The following is a 21,568-nucleotide window of genomic DNA, read 5'->3' on the forward strand; positions in this document are numbered from 1 at the left end:
GTATGAAGCTTATAATACTCCAAAAACCATTTACAATTGACATCAGGTCAGACAATCACACAGACATGACACTTGGAAATTAGATGCATTTATTTTTTACCTTTTAAACAGTCCACATAATGCTTTTAAGACTACTGGTTGCTTAGAGGAGTGTGTGTGTTAGTGAAAGGCTTATCCTATAAGGATCACGTGTGCTGACAGAAATCGTACCAAATGTTTTAAGAAGAGGATTGTCTTCCGGGTGGCTCAGCCTCTGTGTTTGCGTGTGTCGGTGATGTTGAGTTACTATGTTTAACCTCTGATATGCCTCTAACTGAGTTGGGGAGAAGCCACACATTGAGAAAGGGGAGGGGTTTGGAGAAGAACGATCCCTCCCTTTCCAGAACCGAAGTCAGTCAGTCAACAACTCAGAGCCACTTCTGTCAGTGTTTTCCCATCTACATATTTACACCCACAGCGCTCTCATTGGGACAGAGGGTCTCATTATGTTAATCACATGGAATGACTCAGGGGAAGCGGGTATATTCAGTAATGTAAAATGTTGCAGATAGAAATAGAATGGAGTTGAAACAACTCCCTATTCAATCTGGCAGACAATCACTTTTCTGTGATGTTACATCCTCCTGAGAGTGGCTTCCACTGCGAAGCTCTCTCTAGTCCAACAGTACAGAAAATGTGAATTCTCTCAGCCCTGTTTATATGGGGCCTTTAACAATAGTTATGTTCTGTTGCCCTATGACTTTGGTCATCTTTGGAGACATTACATTTAAAAGAAGACACTCGGGTGACCACAATATTCTCATTGACCTAAAAATTACCTTAGGGTCCAAATTTAACCAGACAGCAAGGGTATGTTTGCACTGAGAAATTGAGAATGTTGATGTATGGTAGGATAAAAAAACTATCCCAAGACATGTTACCCTTTTTCATCACCATAACGATCATGAGATAAAATAATCTCGCACTGCGAGAGTCTGATGGGGTGGTGGTACAGGTTTTTGTTCCAGCCCAGCAGCATCACATCTGATTCAACTTGTCAATGTCTTGATTGAAGTCTTGATATGATTACTTGAATCAGGTGTGTTACTGCTTGACTGGAACATAAAATCCCCACACGGGGCCTCGCAGGGCTAGACTGTCAATCTGCGAGCACTCCTTAACACAGTTATGCGACACCATGCTTCTCAGTTTTCCAACTTTTTCCCCTCTTGTCCACCGCCTACAAATACTTCCCGACATTGTGGCCTGAGTCCTAACATTTGACAACATAATATTCTTATTTTGAGAAATACCATGCATTCACCATTTTTTCAAAAATAGCACCACAATGAATCCTACCTAAATAAATACTCTTGACATTTACAGTACAAATATAAAGCAATCCTGTTCTTTCGACAGTGCAAACATATTTACATACAACAGACAATAATGCCAAGACGTACAGGGAAACATTTAAAGACTGAAATTTGCAACAGTCTTACACTGTTATACACACTCATTTGAAGTGTAATGACTACGGAGTTTGCTTTTCTGCGTGTGTTAGCGAGGCTTAATTCCTTGTGTTAGTTTGGGTAGCGTGTTGAAGTCGAGACTAAAGAGGCTGAATGTTCAGACATGACGTAGTAGATCGGTGTAAGGCATCCTGCAGCGTGCAAGAAAAGACGAGCTTTTCAAAATGGTGAAGTCATTTTAACGACTGGTGCCATTACCTCGACAACCAATGTTTGGGTCTTAAGTTATTTTACAGAATTCATTTTAAAGACCAAAGTGAAAGGAAGCCCAATTACATGACAAGGAGGCCCAATAATGAGAGGACTGAAATGAACTGAAGGAACAAACACCTTGTTTCTCTAAAGGTGTACAATCTAAACTAAAGCATTGTTCAACATGTTATACAGTTTACAGATAATGAAGTAGATACTATACTGCTTTTAGCACTATAGTTCTAAACAACAGAAAATTAAATAAAACAATTAATTGGATAAAAAACTTGAACTGATTGAATCAAGGCCTAATCAAACATAAGAAAACGGAACAGGGAGGGACGACATGGACATCTCCAATCAAAAATGCTTATTTTGGCATTCTACTTTAAAAAGTTATTTGTTGCGTGACCTAATAAACACAACTGTGGCTTTGGTGGATGACAAGAAAACATCACAGGCTTTGGGAGAGTCCCAGCTTCCAAGAGTGTGAGGACCACTGTTGTACGTAAAAACATAGTAACAATTGAAATGTCTGTATGTATTGTGATTGCTGCAAAATTAATTGCCTAATTGAGGACATTCAAGTTTTCTGAATCTGAGTGTGATGGGCCACATTGATGCTTGAAGCCACTCTGTTTGTTGTTGACTTGGGAGTCTCGAGCGAAGGATAATCTGACACGTAATATTAGGTACTCAAACCTGGAAACATAATACACATATTAAGAGCTTTCAGCCAAGTTACATATTTCAGGAGGAAAAAAAGTTACTAATCTAAAAAAATTATTCAAAGGATAGTTGATCAAGTACTGTATGTTCATTGGTATGAACTTGCATAAAACAAGTTAAGAGAGAGCATGTGTCAATGTAAATATTATTCAGACTTTCAGGTAAACAACCAGTGTAGTCACAGCCTCTCTGGTGAATAATGAGGTGTATCATTACTGCCTCTCAGGTAACCAATGAGTGTGCATGTTCAATGCACTCTGGGATGTGGTGGGTCAGAGATTTTGGGGCCGGTGCTTGTGGGATGTGGCCGGCCCCAGAAGAAGGGTGGGTGGGGTCACTCCTTCATACACACGTTGCACCGGCCCACGTTGAGGCGCTGTTGCCACTCCTCTTTGAGCGTGCCCTGTGAAGTAGAGGAGTTCAGCGGTCCATCTGCGCCCACCCGGGTCAACCAGAAGCTGTAGATGTTGGCGAAGTAGTGGCACGTACCCCGCGGGCCCTGGCATTCCACGAACGGCTGGGCACGGAAGTCCCTCAGGCAGCTTCCTGATGATGTCAGAGACTGGCCACCACCCTCATCGCCGGCCCCTGTGTGCTACAATACACACACACGCAGACACAAACACGCAGGCACACACATACATTACTAGTCAAAAGTTTGGAAACACCTACTCATTCCAGGGTTTTTTAATATATTTTTTTTACTATTTCTACTTCGTAAAATAATAGTGAACATATCAAAACTATGAAATAACACATGAAATAATGTAGTAACCAAAAAAAATGTTAATCAGATTTAGATGCCTCAAAGTAGCCACCCTTTGCCTTGATAACAGCTTTGGCATTCTCAACCAGCTTCATGAGGTAGTCACCTGGAATGCATTTCAATGAACAGGTGTGCCTTGTTAAAAGTTCATTTGTGGAATTTCTTTCCTTCTTAATATGTTTGAGCCAATCGGTTGTGTTGTGACAAGGTAGGGGTGGTATACAGAAGCTAGCCCTATTTGGTAAAAGACCAAATCAAATTTATTTGTCACATACACATGGTTAGCAGATGTTAATGCGAGTGTAGCGAAATGCTTGTGCTTCTAGTTCCGACAATGCAGTAATAACCAACGAGTAATCTAACTAACTACTACCTTATACACACACAAGTGTAAGGGATAAAGAATATGTACATAAAGATATATGAATGAGTGATGGTACAGAGCGGCATAGGCAAGATGCAGTAGATGGTATCGAGTACAGTAAATACATATGAGATGAGTAATGTAGGGTATGTAAACAAAGTGGCATAGTTTAAAGTTGCTAGTGATACATGTATTACATAAAGATGCAGTAGATGATATAGAGTACAGTATACATATGAGATGAATAATGTAGGGTATGTAAACATTATATTAAGTAACATTGTTTAAAGTGGCTAGTGATATATTTTACATAAATTCCCATTATTAAAGTGGCTGGAGTTGAGCCAGTCTGTTGGCAGCAGCCACTCAATGTTAGTGGTGGCTGTTTAACAGTCTGATGGCCTTGAGATAGAAGCTGTTTTTCAGTCTTGGTCCCTGCTTTGATGCACCTGTACTGACCTCGCCTTCTGGATGATAGCGGGGTGAACAGGCAGTGGCTCGGGTGGTTGTTGTCCTTGATGATCTTTATGGCCTTCCTGTGACATCGGGTGGTGTAGGTGTCCTGGAGGGCAGGTAGTTTGCCACCGGTGATGTGTTGTGCAGACCTCACTACCCTCTGGAGAGCCTTACGGTTGTGGGCGGAGCAGTTGCCGTCCTAGGCGGTGATACAGCCCGACAGGATGCTCTCGATTGTGCATCTGTAGAAGTTTGTGAGTGCTTTTGGTGACAAGCCGAATTTCTTCAGCCTCCTGAGGTTGAAGAGGCGCTGTTGCGCCTTCTTCACGATGCTGTCTGTGTGGGTGGACCAATTCAGTTTGTCTGTGATGTGTACGCCGAGGAACTTAAAACTTACTACCCTCTCCACTACTGTCCCATTGATGTGGATAGGGGGGTGTTCCCTCTGCTGTTTCCTGAAGTCCACAATCATCTCCTTAGTTTTGTTGACGTTGTGTGTGAGGTTATTTTCCTGACACCACACTCCGAGGGCCCTCACCTCCTCCCTGTAGGCCGTCTCGTCGTTGTTGGTAATCAAGCCTACTACTGTTGTGTCGTCCGCAAACTTGATGATTGAGTTGAAGGCGTGCGTGACCACTCAGTCGTGGGTGAACAGGGAGTACAGGAGAGGGCTCAGAACGCACCCTTGTGGGGCCCCAGTGTTGAGGATCAGCGGGGTGGAGATGTTGTTACCTACCCTCACCACCTGGGGGCGGCCCGTCAGGAAGTCCAGTACCAAGTTGCACAGGGCGGGGTCGAGACGGATTTGGAGGGTACTATGGTGTTAAATGCTGAGCTGTAGTCGATGAACAACATTCTCACATAGGTATTCCTTTTGTCCAGATGGGTTAGGGCAGTGTGCAGTGTGGTTGAGATTGCATCGTCTGAGGACCTATTTGGGCGGTAAGCAAATTGGAGTGGGTCTAGGGTGTTAGGTAGGGTGGAGGTGATATGGTCCTTGACTAGTCTCTCAAAGTACTTCATGATGACGGAAGTGAGTGCTACGAGGCGGTAGTCGTTTAGCTCAGTTACCTGAGCTTTCTTGGGAACAGGAACAATGGTGGCCCTCTTGAAGCATGTGGGAACAGCAGACTGGGATAAGGATTGATTGAATATGTCAGTAAACACACCAGCCAGCTGGTCTGCGCATGCTCTGAGGGCGCGGCTGGGGATGCCGTCTGGGCCTGCAGCCTTGCGAGGGTTAACACGTTTAAATGTTTTACTCACCTCGGCTGCAGTGAAGGAGAGTCCGCATGTTTTGGTCGTGGGCCGTGTCAGTGGCACTGTATTGTCCTCAAAGCGGGCAAAAAATATATTTAGTCTGCCTGGGAGCAAGACATCCTGGTCTGTGACTGGGCTGGTTTTCTTTTTGTGATCTGTGATTGATTGTAGACCCTGCCACATACCTCGTGTCTGAGCCGTTGAATTGCGATTCTATTTTGTCTCTATACTGACGCTTAGCCTGTTTGATTGCCTTGCGGAGGGAATAGTTACACTGTTTAGCTACACACTAAGTCCATATTATGGGAAAAAAAATGCTTAAATAAGCAAAGAGAAAAGAAGGTCAGTCAATACGGAACATTCAAGAACTTTGAAAGTTTCTTCAAGTATAGTTGCAAAAACCAAGTGCTATGATGAAACAGGCTCTCATGAGGACCGCCACAGGAAAGGAAGACCCAGAGTATCCTCTGCAGCAGAGGTTCCAGCCTCAGAAATTGCAGCCCAAATAAATGCTTCAGAGTTCAAGTAACAGACACATCTCAACTAGAGGTCGACGGATTATGATTTTTCAACACCGATATCGATAATTGGAGGACCAAAAAAAGCCGATACAGATTAAATCGGCAGATTTTTACAATTTATTTGTAATAATGACAATTACAACAATACTGAATGAACACTTATTTTAACTTAATATAACTTAATTTAACTGAACAAAAATCTATTTAGCCTCAAATAATGAAACATGTTCAACTTGGTTTAAATAATGCAAAAACAAAAGTGTTTGAGAAGAAAGTTAAAGTGCAATATGTACCATGTTTAAGTTCCTTGCTCAGAACATGAGAACATATGAAAGCTGGTGGTTCCTTTTAACATGAGACTTCAATATTCCAAGGTAAGAGGTTTTAGGTTGTAGTTAATATAGTATTTATAGGACTATTTCTCGCCATATGATTTGTATTCCATATACCTTTGACTATTGGATGTTCTTATAGGCACTTTAGTATTGCCAGTGTAACAGTATAGCTTGCTTCCCTCTCCTCGCTCCTACCTGGGCTCGAACCAGGAACACATCAACAACAGCCACCCTTGAAGCAGTGTTACCCATGCAGAGCAAGGGGAACAACCACTCCAAGTCTCAGAGCAAGTGACTTTTGAAACGCTATTAGCGCGCACCCCGCTAACTAGCTAGCCATTTCACATCGGTTACACCAGCCTAATCTCGGGAGTTGATAGGCTTGAAGTCATAAACCGCACAATGCTTGAAGCACAACGAAGAGCAAAACGCATGATAGTGCTGTTTGAATGAATGCTTACGAGCCTGCTGCTGCCTACCATCGCTCAGTCAGACTGCTCTATCAAATCATAGACTTAATAACATAATAACACATAGAAATATGAGCCTTTGGTCATTAATATGGTCGAATCCAGAAACAATCATTTTGAAAAAAAAAAAGTTTATTATTAACGCATATACCCTGACTCTGCGTGCAATGAACGCAAGAGAAGTAACACAATTTCACCTGGTTAATATTGCCTGCTAACCTGGATTTCATTTAGCTAAATATGCAGGTTTAAAAATATATACTTCTGTGTATTGATTTTAAGAAAGGCATTGATGTTTATGGTTAGGTACATGTTGGAGCAACGAAAATCATTTTTCCGCGAATGCGCACCGATTATATGCAACGCAGGACACGCTAGATAAACTACTAATATCATCAACCATGTGTAGTTAAGTAGTGATTATGATTGATTGATTGATTGATTGTTTGATAAGATAAGTTTAATGCTAGCTAGCAACTTACCCTGGCTTCTTACTGCATTCGCGTAACAGGCAGTCTCCTCTTGGAGTGCAATGAGAGGCAGGTGGTTAGAGCATTGGACTAGTTAACTGTAAGGTTGCAAGATTGAATCCACGAGTTGACAAGTTAAAAATCTGTCGTTCTGCCCCTGAACAAGGCAGTTAACCCACCGTTCCTAGGCCGTCATTGAAAATAAGAACGTGTTCTTAACTGACTTGCCTAATTAACTAAAGGTGTAAAAACAAAAATTTATTTAAAAAAAATATATATAATATGAAAAATTCCGATTGTTATGAAAACTTGAAATCGGCCCTAATTAAAATCAGCCATTCCGATTAATCGGTCGACCTCTAATCTCAACATCAACTGTTCAGAGGAGTGCGTGAATCAGGCCTTCATAGTCGAATTGCTGCAAAGAAACCATGACTAAAAGACACCAAAAAGAAGAGACTTGCTTGGGCCAAGAAACAGGACAAACGGACATTAGACCGGTGGAAATCTGTCCTTTGTCCAAATGTGACATTTTTGGTTCCAAACTCTGTGTCTTTGTGAGACGCAGAGTAAGTGAAAGGATGATCTCCGCCTGTGTGGTTCCCACTGTGAAGCATGGAGGAGGAAGTGTGATGGTGCAGGGGTGCTTTGCTGGTGACAGTGTCTGATTTATTTAGAATTTAAGGCACACTTAACCAGCATGGCTATCACAGGATTCTGCAGCAATACGCCCTCCCATCTGGTTTGCACTTAGTGGGACTATCATTTGTTTTTCAACAGAACAATGATCCAACACACTTCCAGGCTGTGTAAGGGCTATTTGACCAAGAAGGAGAGTGATGGAATGCTGCACCAGATGACCTGGTCTCCACAATCACCCGACTTCAACCCAATTGAGATGGTTTGGGATGAGTTGGACCGCACAGTGAAGGAAAAGCAGCGAACAAGTGCTCAGCATACGTGGGAACTCCTTCAAGACTGTTGGAAAAGCATTCCAGGTGTAGCTGGTTGAAGGCAAAGGGTGGCTACTCTGAAGAATATATTCTGATTTGTTTAACACTTTTTTGGTTACTATATGATTCCATGTGTTATTTCATAGTTTTAATGTCTTCCCTATTATTCTACAATGTAGAAAATAGTCAAAATAAAGAAAAACCCTTGAATGAGTAGGTGTGTCCAAACTTTTGACTGGTACTGTACACACAGACATGCAAAGACACATGCAGACACACATAAAATCACTCACCATGAGGAAGGAGTATCCTACCCAAAGACTCCTCCAGTTGGGGGGACAGAAGGGATTGCTGTTGTCCTGGCTGTGAACTGCCACAGCAGGGGAGGGGGCCTCACACACCACACAGCGGCTGATGTGTTGTTGGATGTCCTGGTCTGCCACGGGCATCATGGGCACTGACGCTGTGGTGGACAACCAGTAGGACTTGTCATTGCGGCTGGCGTAGTCACACGTGCCCATGTTGCAAAAGGAGAACGGCATGGTGCTGAAGAGACGCATACATGACCCAGCCTGACCTAGTAGTAGGAAAATACATGCTAGGTTACTGGTTATAATCATTCAAACACACACACACACACCCACCCACACAGGTGTACAGATGAGCACACACACAAACAGTATTGTAGACCAACATACCGAGGTCCTGTGTGTGGGCTTTCTCTTGGCCCTCCAGGTACAGCAAACTGTAGCCAGTCCACAGTTGTGTCATGTCTGCTGGACAGGAAGGGAGCATGTCTGATTGGCTGTGCATCACCAACAGGAAGCCAGAGTTAAAGGTGGTGGTGGGGCCTGGGCTGCCGGCATCTCCCAAAGGACCTGGGGCGCCTACGATGACAGACAGTCAGAGACAAAGAGAAACAATATATTTAGCTACTCTTGAAGGGAGCATAATAGTAAATACTTTTTTAGAAAAATGTGATTCAATCGATCAATTAAATTAATTTACAAACAATGAAATAAAACAGCCGTAATCCACGTTAACCGACAAATGCATAGTTTATCATTGCTTTTGTTTAGGTGGTATCAGAGGTGTAACTGCTGTCAAATCGGTGAGTAGAGCTTTTGTGGCCATGGTCCCACCCGCATTAAAAGTTCAGAACGAGAAAGTGTAGGCTATATACAAATAATTACACTCAAATTGAAAATCAAACAAAATAATAAGGATTTATATCAGCAAAAACTAGGTGTAGATTACATTACACATTCCAGTGTTCGAATGGGATTTCTACTAATGCGACTTGGTGCATCCAATGGCAATGACCACGATAGGTACTGTATAACGCAGGGAGGCGCTTATGGATTTGACAGTTGAATCAATCAGATCAGTGGCAACCCAAGTAGCTGAAAAAAAACATAGCTTTTCCTTGCTTTTGTTTAAGTAGTGCCGGAGGTGTAACTGCTGTCAAATCACAGGCATTGCCATTGTATGCAGAGTCGCATTAGTAGAAATCCAAAGCAACTAGGCAGCAGTGGAGCGGGTCGAGAGCTTCAAGTTCCTTGGACCCAAGGAAAAAAGGTATAAATCTATATTTTTTAAACCTAAGCTAGTCTTGCCTGCTTCAAGAACAGCTAGCTAACTAACCAATAAAATACAGTGGGTGGTCTGCCCGGTTGTCACGTCCTGGTCAGGGCGTGAGTTGGGGTGGGCATTCTATGTTTTTGTTCTAGGTTTTGTATTTCTATGTTTGGCCTGGTATGGTTCCCAATCAGAGGCAGCTGTCGATCGTTGTCTCTGATTGAGAACCATACTTAGTGGGAAAACAGGCTACCTATGTTTTGTGGGTAGTTGTTTTCTGTGTCTACCATACAGAACTGTTTCGTGTCGTTCACTCGCTTTGTTGTTTTTGGTCATTTAGTGTTCTGTTTATTTTATTAAACATCATGAACACTTATCACGCTGCACCTTGGTCCTCACCTTCTTCCACCAACGGCGATCGTTACACCGGTTCTAACTAGGGTATTTAGACAAAGTTTTCCTAAGGGTAATGTATGCCCGAGGCCGACTTGGCTTGGTAAACCCTTTTCCCACCAACAAACAAACAGCCATACACCACAGCAGTACAAACTCACATGATAACGGACAATGTGAGATGTAGGCGCAAAAACAGAAGAGAGATAGCTCAAGAGACAACTGATTGGGTTTATTTTAAACCAAGGGAAAGGGGATGTGATTGGGTAAGGGAAAAAGAGCAGGTGTGTCTTCAGTTTGGCGACTGATGACTGTCACCTGTGACTAGTGCAGAAGGAGAGAAAACAAATACACACAGGATACCTATATCCGTAACAGTGACAATGACCACAAGAGCAGCCGCTCATCGATTTGACAGAGCTAACACAGTTACACCGCCTAAACAAAATTAAATGAAAAGCTATGTCGGCTAACCTGCGGGTTACCTGAGTGGTGCAGCGGTCTAAGGCACTGCATCTCAGTGCTTGAAGCATCACTACAGACACCCTGGTTCGAATCCAGGCTATATCACAACCGGCCGTAATTGGGACTCCCGTAAGGGCGACGTAAAAAAAAAAAGAAAATGCAGATCTGATTGAATACTGGCCTTATATTTTGGGTTCTGATGGGGTACGACAGTTGAACTAAGCTCATGAGGAATTTATAAGTTATATTTGGGTATTTATCAGCGCTCTCCAACCCTGTTCCATGAACAACTACCATTCTGTAGGTTTTCACTCCAACCACAAAACCTAGTATAGATTAATAATTTTAAAAAATGGATGTACCAATTGCAGATTGCCACTTTAAGGTCAAAACAGGGTCTGAGTCTAAAATGACATGAAGATGATGTCATTTAGGACAGGGGGAGGGTTGATGTTTAGTTGGACACATCAGCAGTGTGGGTGTGTGAAGTGTCCATCCACACGCCATAGTTCATTTGACTCACCCTGTGGTCCCAATGCCCCCCTCTCCCCCTGTACCCCACTGTCCCCTGGGGCCCCGTCTGCTCCTGGGGGGCCCTCGGGCCCCGGGAATCCTGGTGAACCCAACTGGCCACTTCTCCCTGCAACAGCAGACATATACAGTTTCAAGTAGAGTCTTATCTTTAAGTTGTATTCACTCTATGAATGCTATATGTAAGCAATAAGGCACGAGGGGGTGTGGTATATGGCTAATATACCACGGCTAAGGGCTGTTCTTACGCACGACCCAACGCAGAGTGCCTGGATACAGCCCTTAGCCGTGGTATATTGGCCACAAACACCCGAGGTGCCTTATTGCTATTATAAACTGGTTACCAACGTAATTAGAGCAATACAAATAAATGTTTTGTTATACCTGTGGTATACGGTCTGATATACCACGGCTGTCAGCCAATTAGCATTCAGGGGTCGAATTACTCAGTTTATAATATACAACAAATAACTAATCCTCTTATTGAAAATTCTACTTTCACAAAGACCTCAAGTGGTCTGTCTGAGAAACTACAACCACCCTCTCTGAATGATAGTTATTGTATTTATAAATGCAATTTAGGAGAAAACAAAATAACAAACATTTTCATTGTAGGAGGACACAGAGCACTATACACAGGAAGATATCAAGAGATTTCAGGAGCTTCCGTTGACCCACATCAGGCCCTACCTTTCTGTCCCTCAAAACCGTTGGATCCCGGTCCGCCAGTGAAGCCAGGAAGGCCTGGTTGACCGGGTGCACCTACGGGTCCAGGAGGAGGTGGGATTATCAATGGAGTGATCACATTCCCCTTTTCTCCTTTTGGACCTGTGGATGAAATAACAAATGTCCAGAGAGACAGAGAGAGGAGGGTATGTGGGTTAAGCTGCTGTGTCAATAGAAATACAATTACAAGAAGGGAGAAAGCCTCCCAGATCAAGGCAAAAGGAATGTCCTTACTAGTAATTATATTTGTACGACTGTTTCAATGACATCGTCCCTACTGATGCTGGATCTACTGCTTTATAATTATTTTCATTCTGCATCAATCTGTATCACTCATGATTAATGTTAATTATGCTGGTGATGGTCACTTTCATGAGGAGCTGACCTTCATCTCCTTGCAGTCCCTCGGTTCCTTTGGGTCCTGGGAGCCCACATGTTCCTGTGGAACCGGGGTGTCCTGGGACCCCCATCATCCCCGAAGCTCCTCTCTCACCTGGGCGACAACAGCAGGTTTGGGGTCAATTTGAATTGAGGTCAGACAATTCAGTAAGTAAAGTGAAATTCCAATTCAATGAATGCCATCCCTTTAAATACAGTGTACCTTGAATTAGAATTTTCTCAGACTCATAATACAGGTATATTGAGAGAACGTGTTCAGAATATTAGGGATCAATGTCAGAAAGCCATAAAAATATATGCATATTGTATATTTTTCAGCACTAATTGGTAGATTACCTACCTATTTCCCACTGAACACAACTCGTCATTTCAACGTGGAGAATTGGGTAATATTTGGTTGAGACGATAATCAATGAGATTACAAACCTATATTCTTCCTCTCAAAAAGACAGCCAATAGTTCCAATGTGTTATCACTATGCTTTCAACCATCGAAAAGCAACACCAAATTCCAATGGAAAAACAATGTCTGATTATAGGATTAGTTGTCACCCAAATGTCTATCACTGCACTTTTAACCATTTTAAAGCATAGCAAAGTTCAAATGGGAATACAAAGTCAGATATTTTGTTTAGCTATTTTATACAACAGATTCATGTTATCACTGTGCTTAATCTAACAGCAAAACCAAATGACCTAGATTGCAGTTTTTTTATTTTTTGTATTTTTTATTTCACCTTTATTTAACCAGGTAGGCAAGTTGAGAACAAGTTCTCATTTACAACTGCGACCTGGCCAAGATAAAGCAAAGCAGTTCGACACATTCAACGACACAGAGTTACACATGGAGTAAAACAAACATACAGTCAATAATACAGTATAAACAAGTCTATATACGATGTGAGCAAATGAGGTGAGATAAGGGAGGTAAAGGCAAAAAGGCCATGGTGGCAAAGTAAATACAATATAGCAAGTAAAACACTGGAATGGTAGATTTGCAATGGGAGAAAGTGCAAAGTAGAGATAGAAATAATGGGGTGCAAAGGAGCAAAATAAATAAATAAATACAGTAGGGGGAGAGGTAGTTGTTTGGGTTAAATGATAGATGGGCTATGTACAGGTGCAGTAACCTGTGAGCTGCTCTGACAGCTGGTGCTTAAAGCTAGTGAGGGATATAAGTGTTTCCAGTTTCAGAGATTTTTGTAGCAGCGATCGGTTGAAGAGCATGATTTTAGTTTTACTTGTATTTAAGAGGAATTGGAAGCCACGGAAGGAGAGTTGTATGGCATTGAAGCTCGTCTGGAGGGTTGTTAACATAGTGTCCAAAGAAGGTCCAGAAGTATACAGAATGGTGTTGTCTGCGTAGAGGTGGCTCAGAGAATCACCAGCAGCAAGAGTGACATCATTGATGTATACAGAGAAGAGCGTCGGTCCAAGAATTGAAACTGTGGCACACCTATAGAGACTGCCAGAGACCCGGACAACAGGCCCTCCGATTTGACACACTGAACTCTGTCTGAGAAGTAGTTGGTGAACCAGGCGAGGCAGTCATTTGAAAAACCAAGGCTGTTGAGTCTGTCGATAAGAATGTGGTGATTGACAGAGTCGAAAGCCTTGGCCAGGTCGATGAATACAGCTGCACAGTATTGTCTCTTATCGATGGCGGTTACGATATCGTTTAGGACCTTGAGTGTGGCTGAGGTGCACACGTGACCAGCTCGGAAACCAAATTGCATAGCGGAGAAGGTACGGTGGGATTCAAAATGGTCGGTGATCTGTTTGTTAACTTGGCTTTCAAAGACCTTAGAAAGACAGGGTAGGATAGATATAGGTCTGTAGCAGTTTGGGTCTAGAGTGTCTCCCCCTTTGAAGAGGGGGATGACCGCGGCAGCTTTCCAAACTTCGGGGATCTCAGACGATATGAAAGAGAGGTTGAACAGGCTAGTAATAGGGGTTGCAACAATTGCGGTGGATCATTTTAGAAAGAGAGGGTCCAGATTGTCTAGCTCGGCTGATTTGTAGGGGTCCAGATTTTGCCGCTCTTTCAGAACATCGGCTATCTGGATTTGGGTGAAGGAGAAATGGGGAAGGCTTGGGCAAGTTGCTGAGGGGGGTGCAGGGCTGTTGACTGGGGTAGGTGTAGCCAGGTGGAAAGCATGGCTAGCTGTTGAAAAATGCTTATTGAAATTCTCAATTATCGTGGATTTATTGGTGTTTCCTAGCTAGTGTTTCCTAACCTCAGTGCAGTGGGCAGCTGGGAGGAGGTGCTCTTATTCACCATGGACTTTACAGTGTCCCAGAACTTTTTGTAGTTTGTGCTAGAGGATGCAAATTTCTGTTTGAAAAAGCTAGCCTTTGCTTTCCTAACTGTCTGTGTATATTGGTTCCTAACTTCCCTGAAAAGTTGCATATCGCGAGGGCTATTCAATGCTAACGCAGTACGCCACAGGATGTTTTTGTGCTGTTCTGGACCAAGGGCTATATCTTTTTTTTTAAATTTGAATGGCGCATGCTTTTTTTAAGATGGTAAGCCTTCTTAAGACAGGAATCAGATATGGCTAGAACATCCGGGTAGGCAGAGTGTGCTAAAGCAGTGAATAAAACAAATTTAGGGAGGAGGCTTCTAATGTTAACATGCATGAAACCAAGACTTTTACAGTTACAGAAGTCAACAAATGAGAGCGCCTGGGGAATGGAAGTGGAGCTAAACACTGCAGGGCCTGGATTAACCTCTACATCACCAGAGGAACAGAGGAGTAGGATAAGGGTACGGCTAAAGGCTATAAGAACTGGTTGTCTAGTGCGTTCGGAACAGAGAGTAAAAGGAGCAGGTTTCTGGGCACGGAAGAATAGATTCAAGGCATAATGTACAGACAAGGGTATGGTAGGATGTGAATACAGCGGAGGTAAACCTAGGCATTGAGTGACGACGAGATGTATTGTCTCTAGAGACACCATTTAAACCAGGTGAGGTCACCGCATGTGTGGGAGGTGGAACAAAAGGGTTAGCTAAGGCATATTGAGCAGGGCTGGAAGCTCTACAGTGAAATAAGACAATAAACACTAACCAAAACAGCAATGGACAAGGCATATTGACATTATGGAGAGGCATACGTTGCCGTGTGATCATGGGGTCTAGTGAGTAGCTAGGCGGGCTGGAGACACGGCAATTCAGCCGGGGCTAGCAAGCTAGCAGGATGGCCTAAGGGGGACATCGCAACGGAAGAGTCAGTTGTAGCCCCCTCGGGCGGTTACGTTGGCAGACCAGTCGTGATGGATCGGCAGGGCTCCGTGTAGTAAAAGGGTCCAGGCCAATCGGCAAAATAGGTATTGTAGCCCAAGAAAATTGGCTGATGGACCTCTTCAGCGACCAGTCCGATATGCTCTAGACAGCTAGCGGGCCGCGGCCAGCAGGCTAGCAGATGGGCAATCAGGGGACGTAAAAACAACGGGGGTGGCCATCCTGATAGTTGTCATATTTAGTTGTTCGATCCATTAAATATTAGAAGTGGACAAAAGTTTACAATAAGGGTTGAACAATAGTCCTATAAATCTACCTCACTGATCATGGAACTGTAATGACAATGATCTAGTCGTAGTAAACCGTGCGCCAGGCTCCGGGTTTAAACTGAATTCCATGATGATTTAAGTAGGCAACAAAAACAATGTAGGTTACAAATGGAAAGAAACTAACACAGAAGCTGTAATACATTCGGTGCAACTGCGCACAGCTTTCCATAGTCTACAGAAGTCTATTTAGCTTGCGTCTCCAAATTCCATCCCCACAAACTATGAGGCCATACAATTAAATTAATGATCTGAATAATGGCACAGCTATTTATAGCCTAGGCTACGTCACTATGGGTGGAAAAGGGGCCGAATACCTGCCATGTTGATTTTCTGCCCTATGACTGATTTTACATTTAGTCTCCAGTGATCATAAGGATAAAGAATCCAAAGCAATTGCTACGCTTTCTCAATATTTGTATTTATCATCCGCTTCTCCAAACATATTAAGCCTACTCATTTACCTATAATAGCTCTTATTAATGTATAAATTAGGTGGCCTGGCAGACATCTCAGATTGGATGTCGGCCCACCACCTCAAACTCAACCTCAACAAAACAGAGCTGCTCTTCCTCTTAAGAAAGGCCTGCTCCAAGACCTCTCCATCACGGTTGACAACTCCATGGTGTCCCCCTCCCGGAGTGCAAAGAACCTTGGAGTGACCCTGGACAAATACCCTGTCGTTCTCTGCAAACATCAAAGCAGTGACTAGCTCCTGCAGGTTCATGCTCTACAACATCCATAGAGCATGACCTTTCGTCACACTGGAAGCAGCTCAGGTCCTAATCCAGGCACTTATCATTTCCCGTCTAGACTACTGCAACTCTGTTGGCTGGGCCATCAAACCCCTGCAATTTATCCAGAATGCCGCAGTCTGCCTGGTGTTCAACCTTCCTAAGTTCTCCCATGTCACCCGGCTCCTCCACTGGCTTCCATTCGAAGTTCACATAATCTTCAAGACCCTGGTGCTTGCCGACAGAGCAGCATGGGGAACTGCACCTCCTTATCGTCAGGCTATACTCAAAACCCACATCCCTACCCAAGCACTCCGTACCCCGACATCTCTTCTCTTGGCCTCTTAGCTCATGCTCAGCCCAGTCAAAGCTCTTCTCTGTCCTGGCACCCCAAATGTGAAACAAGCTTCCCCCTAAAGTCAGGATAGCGGAGTCCCTGCCCAATTAGTGCATTCAGCTATTTCAGTCACACCTGTTGCCGACAAGTGTATAAAATCGAGCTCATAACCATGCAATCTTCATAGCGTGTAGAACATAACAATTGTCTGTCCTTCGTTGCAACACTCACTACAGAGTTCCAAACTGCCTCTGGAAGCAAAGTCAGCACAAGAACTGATCGTCGGGAGCTACATGAAATGGATTTCCATGGCCGAGCAGCCGCACACAAGCCTAAGATCATCATGCTCAATGCCAAGCGTCGGCTGGAGTGGTGTAAACCTCGCCGCCATTGGACTCTGGAGCAGTGGAAACGCGTTCTCTGGAGTGATGAATCACGGTTCACCATCTGGCAGTCCGACGGACTAATCTGGGTTTGGCAGATGCCAGGAGAACGCTACCTGGTTTGTCGAGATCGGTAGGGAAGAACTTGACTGGCCCGCACAGAGCCTTGACATCAACCCCATCGAACACCTTTGAGATAAATTGGAACGCCTACTGTGAGCAGGCCTAATCGCCCAACATCAGGGCCCGACCTCATTAATGCTCTTGTGGCTGAATGGATGCAACTCCCTGCAGCAATGTTCCAACATCTAGTGGGAAGCCTTCCCAGAAGAGTGGAGGCTGTGATAGCAGCAAAGGGGGGGACCAACTCCATATTAATCCCCATGATTTTGGAATTAGATGTTTGACAAGCAGGTGTCCACATACGCACGTATTGTACATTTCTGTGATCTCCACCCCAAACATGTACCTGGTCGGCACTGGCACATGCTTAAGTGGATCTTCCACTTAGATCAATGCGTTATCAAACAATAAAAGCATTGGAGTATCTGAGAGGGCGGACTCTACGCTACTTTGCTATGTTACCAAGGGTAGCATCTGGCTGTATGAGGAGGCCTTTATTTTACAGTCCAGGTCATGTTTGTTAGAGCACACAACAAAAAGTTACTAAACGTTTCGCAACAGAACGACAAAATGAGCGTCCAGCTAATCCCTCCCAGTTTCAATACACTTTCCTCCATTTAGTGCCTTACGAACACAACCCAGGTCTGTCCTGTTACCTTTAGGCCCAGGTAACCCTGCAATGCCAGGCAGCCCGGGGGGGCCTGAAGTCCCCTTGTCCCCTTTGAGCCCTGGTAAGCCGGGCACACCGTTGTCCCCCTCTTCACTGGTCATGGGCAGAGCAGGGCCGGAGCAGCCAATGTCACCTGGTGAACCTGAAACATCACCACACACACAACTAAAGTGTTAATTGTGACTGTGTTTGTAACCATTTTTTTTTGCAGCAACATAAAATACTAATAAAAAAATAAATGTTCTTCTCACAATGACACTTGTGAACAAACTAAACATTTGGTTTAAATTGATGGGAGCTTCAAATACTGAACCTTGCAATTGCAAGGTTGCAATCTTAGAATTTTACTCTCACATTGTGTGTCATTGCAAAATAAAAATGTTGCTATATTAGTAGTCTGCTATATTTAAGCAATAAGGCCCAAGGTCTTATATGGCCCATTACCAAGGCTAAGGGCTGTTCTTAGGCACTAAGCGAAGCCGTGGTATATTAGCCATATACCACAAACTCCTGAAGTGCTTTATTGCTTTTAATAACCGGTTGCCAACATATAAAAACATTTGATTGACATATTTATCAAAAACGTTATTTTTTAAACAATATATCTTTCTTTTTCCCAATGCAGTTAAGCCAAAACCACGGCTCATTATTCAGAAGGGTGTTCTACAACCCTTTGAGTGCTCTCCAAGTCTCCAAGATCGGAAGTGAATATCACAAAGCACGAAATTACAGATCACTGATCATTAGCGTTTGCCCTTGTATTTCAACATTGAAAAATATAATAACAATGTTGTGGACCAAGCTAGCCATTAACGTCCCTTAACGCTCAAAGACAGATTCAATGGCTGTAGCATAGCGTATTAGACTGAATGATTACCTAATATATATTTGAGAAAGGATGAATGATAAGCATATGATTTTACCTGATAATAGACTACTAATGATAATATAACAACTTAAACTACCAAGCTGGTAACGTTAAGTAGCATAGGTTAACTAAGCTGACCCTCAATTGAGGGAATTCAGAGTTCTGAGACATTTTTACAACTCTGAAAATAAATACATGGGCAAATGTTCCCAACCATGATAATAATAGGCCTGCATTACGGTTGGCAGCTAATTGTTAAATTACACTTTCCATCCTTACATTGGAAGGTCACTGTCTCTGCACTGATCACCTGTGAGTGAGACAAAGCTAGCTAGCCAATGGGAGCATTGTAGAACACCCCTCTGAATAACGGGGCGTGGTTTTGGCTTAACTGCGTTTGGAAAAAGAAAGACGTATACAATACCAGTACGTCAAACTCTGCAGCTGGACTGACAGCAAACGTACCGCATGTCTGTTTTAACCGTTTTCAATTTACATTTATTTGGATATATCGATAATTATGTTATGATGTTGATGCATGATTTCGCCTGGCTCAGTCGTCAGGACAAGGTTTACTCTCTATGGTACTGGGGAGATAACATTTCTAAAATTGCAACATTGTTGCCGAGGTCGCAGTGGTTGACAGCAAGGTTCATATAAACACCCACTGTTGTAAACCAAATATTAATCCCAAATCACACCGCAGTTAAAAATGTATTTTATTTTTCGCACGTGAACCAGAGTGCTCACCCTGGAAATAGAATGCAGTGTAGCAATGCATGAATCCAACAACATTCTATATACAGTTGTCGGAAGTCGGAAGTTTACATACACCTTAGCCAAATACATTTAAACTCAGTTTCTCGCAACTCATGACATTTAATCCTTGTAAAAAATCCCTGTCTTTGGTCAGTTAGGATCACCACTTTCCTTTAAGAATGTGAAATGTCAGAATAATAGTAGAGAGAATGATTTATTTCAGATTTGATTTATTTCAGCACATTCCCAGTGGGTCATAAATGTATTTACACTCAACTAGTATTTGGTAGCATTGCCTTTAAATTGTTTAACTTGGGTCAAACATTTAGGGTAGCCTTCCAAAAGCTTCCCACAATAAGTTCCCCCTGACAGAGCTGGTGTAACTGAGTCAGGTTTGTAGGCCTCCTTGCTCGTGCACGCTTTTACAGTTCAGCTCACATATTTTCTATAGGATTGAGGTCAGGGCATTGTGATGGCCACTCCAATACCTCGACTTTGTTGTCCTTAAGCCATTTTGCCACAACTTTGGAAGTATGCTTGGGGTCATTGTCCATTTGGAAGACCCATTTGCAAACAAGCTTTAAACTTCCTGACTGATGTCTTGAGATGTTGCTTCAATATATCCAGATAATTTTACTCCCTCATAATGCCATCTATTTTGTGAAGTGCAGCAGTCCCTCCTGCAGCGAAGCACCCCCACAACATAATGCTGCCACCCCCTGTACTTCACGTTTGGGATGGTGTTCTTCAGCTTGCAAGCCTCCCCCTTCTTCCTCCAAACATAACGATAGTCATTATGGCCAAACAGTTCTATTTTTGTTTCATCAGACCAGTGGACATTTCTAAAAACGTACGATCTTTGTCCCCATGTGCAGTTGCAAATCATAGTCTGGCTTTTTTTATGGCGGTTTTGGAGCAGTGGCTTCTTCCTTGCTGAGCGGCTTTTCAGGTTATGTTGATTTAGGACTCGTTTTACTGTGGATATAGATACTTTTGTACCTGTTTCCTCCAGCATCTTCACAAGGTCCTTTGCTGTTGTTCTGGGATTGATTTGCACTTTTCGCACCATAGTACGTTCATCTCTAGGAAACAGAGGGTGTCTCCTTCCTGAGCGGTATGACGGCTGTGTGGTCCCATGGTGTTTAAACTTGCCTACTGTTGTGTGTACAGATGAATGTGGTATCTTCAGGCATTTGGAAATTGCTCCCAAGGATGAACCAGACTTGTGGAGGCATACATTTGTTTTTTATGCGGTCTTGGCTGACTTCTTTTGATTTACCTACGATGTCAAGCAAAGAGGCACTGAGTTTGAAGGTAGGCCTTGAAATACATCCACAGGTACAGCTCCAATTGACTGAAATGATGTCAATTAGCCTATCAGAAGCTTCTAAAGACCTGATTTACTTTTCTGGAATTTTCCAACCTGTTTAAAAGCACAGTCAACTTAGCGTATGTAAACTTCTGACCCACTGGAATTGTGATACAGTGAATTATAAGTCAACTAATCTGTCTGTAAACAATTGTTGGAAAAATTACTTGGTGTCATGCACAAAGTAGATGTCCTAACCGACTTGCCAAACTATACTTTGTTAACAAGAAAATTGTGGAGTGGTTGAAAAACTAGTTTTAATGATTCCAACCTAAGTGTATGTAAACTTCCAACATGTGCATGCTTAGTCAATGCCGGTTAAAATGAATCAAATCTGTTCTAGAGATTGAGTGGGTCATTTGTATTAGACAATTTTTATGATCTTCCCTACTTTATAAGTAGGCTAGAATTGTAGTTAACAAATGTATTGGGCTGTAATGTCAAATGTCTATTTACCCTCCCCCCCAAAAATATACTGCATTTTTGTTTTTTGAGCTTCTAGTCATGAAATCTATTCAGCCTACTCAATCACTTTTTATAGCTGCAGTTCACAGGCCTCCTGCGCCGTACACGGCATTCCTCACTGAATTCCTATCAGACCTTGTAGTCGTGGTAGATAATATTCACATTTTTGGTGACT

The 21,568-nt window shown here is 43.0% G+C and overlaps 1 protein-coding gene across 4 annotated transcripts in view; it reads right to left on the reverse strand.

Moving 5' to 3' along the window:
* Window positions 1-72: 72 nt before the first annotated feature.
* Window positions 73-21,568, reverse strand: part of col4a4 (collagen, type IV, alpha 4) — a 159,463-nt gene continuing 137,967 nt past the window's right edge. For all 4 annotated transcript variants that reach the window (XM_090224153.1, XM_090224154.1, XM_090224155.1 and 1 more), the window contains 7 exons: window positions 17,919-18,074; window positions 12,106-12,213; window positions 11,685-11,822; window positions 10,987-11,103; window positions 8,726-8,914; window positions 8,321-8,604; window positions 73-3,027 (listed from right to left, as the gene is read on the reverse strand). In XM_090224153.1, the coding sequence (XP_090080279.1) occupies window positions 2,767-3,027; window positions 8,321-8,604; window positions 8,726-8,914; window positions 10,987-11,103; window positions 11,685-11,822; window positions 12,106-12,213; window positions 17,919-18,074 (1,253 nt within the window). In that variant the 3' untranslated portion in view covers window positions 73-2,766. The remainder of the gene's footprint in view (window positions 3,028-8,320; window positions 8,605-8,725; window positions 8,915-10,986; window positions 11,104-11,684; window positions 11,823-12,105; window positions 12,214-17,918; window positions 18,075-21,568) is intronic.

The sequence above is a fragment of the Oncorhynchus mykiss genome, chromosome 27 (genome assembly GCF_057628025.1).
Source record: "Oncorhynchus mykiss isolate SJ-2025 chromosome 27, ASM5762802v1, whole genome shotgun sequence".
Classification (NCBI taxonomy): Eukaryota; Metazoa; Chordata; class Actinopteri; order Salmoniformes; family Salmonidae; genus Oncorhynchus; species Oncorhynchus mykiss.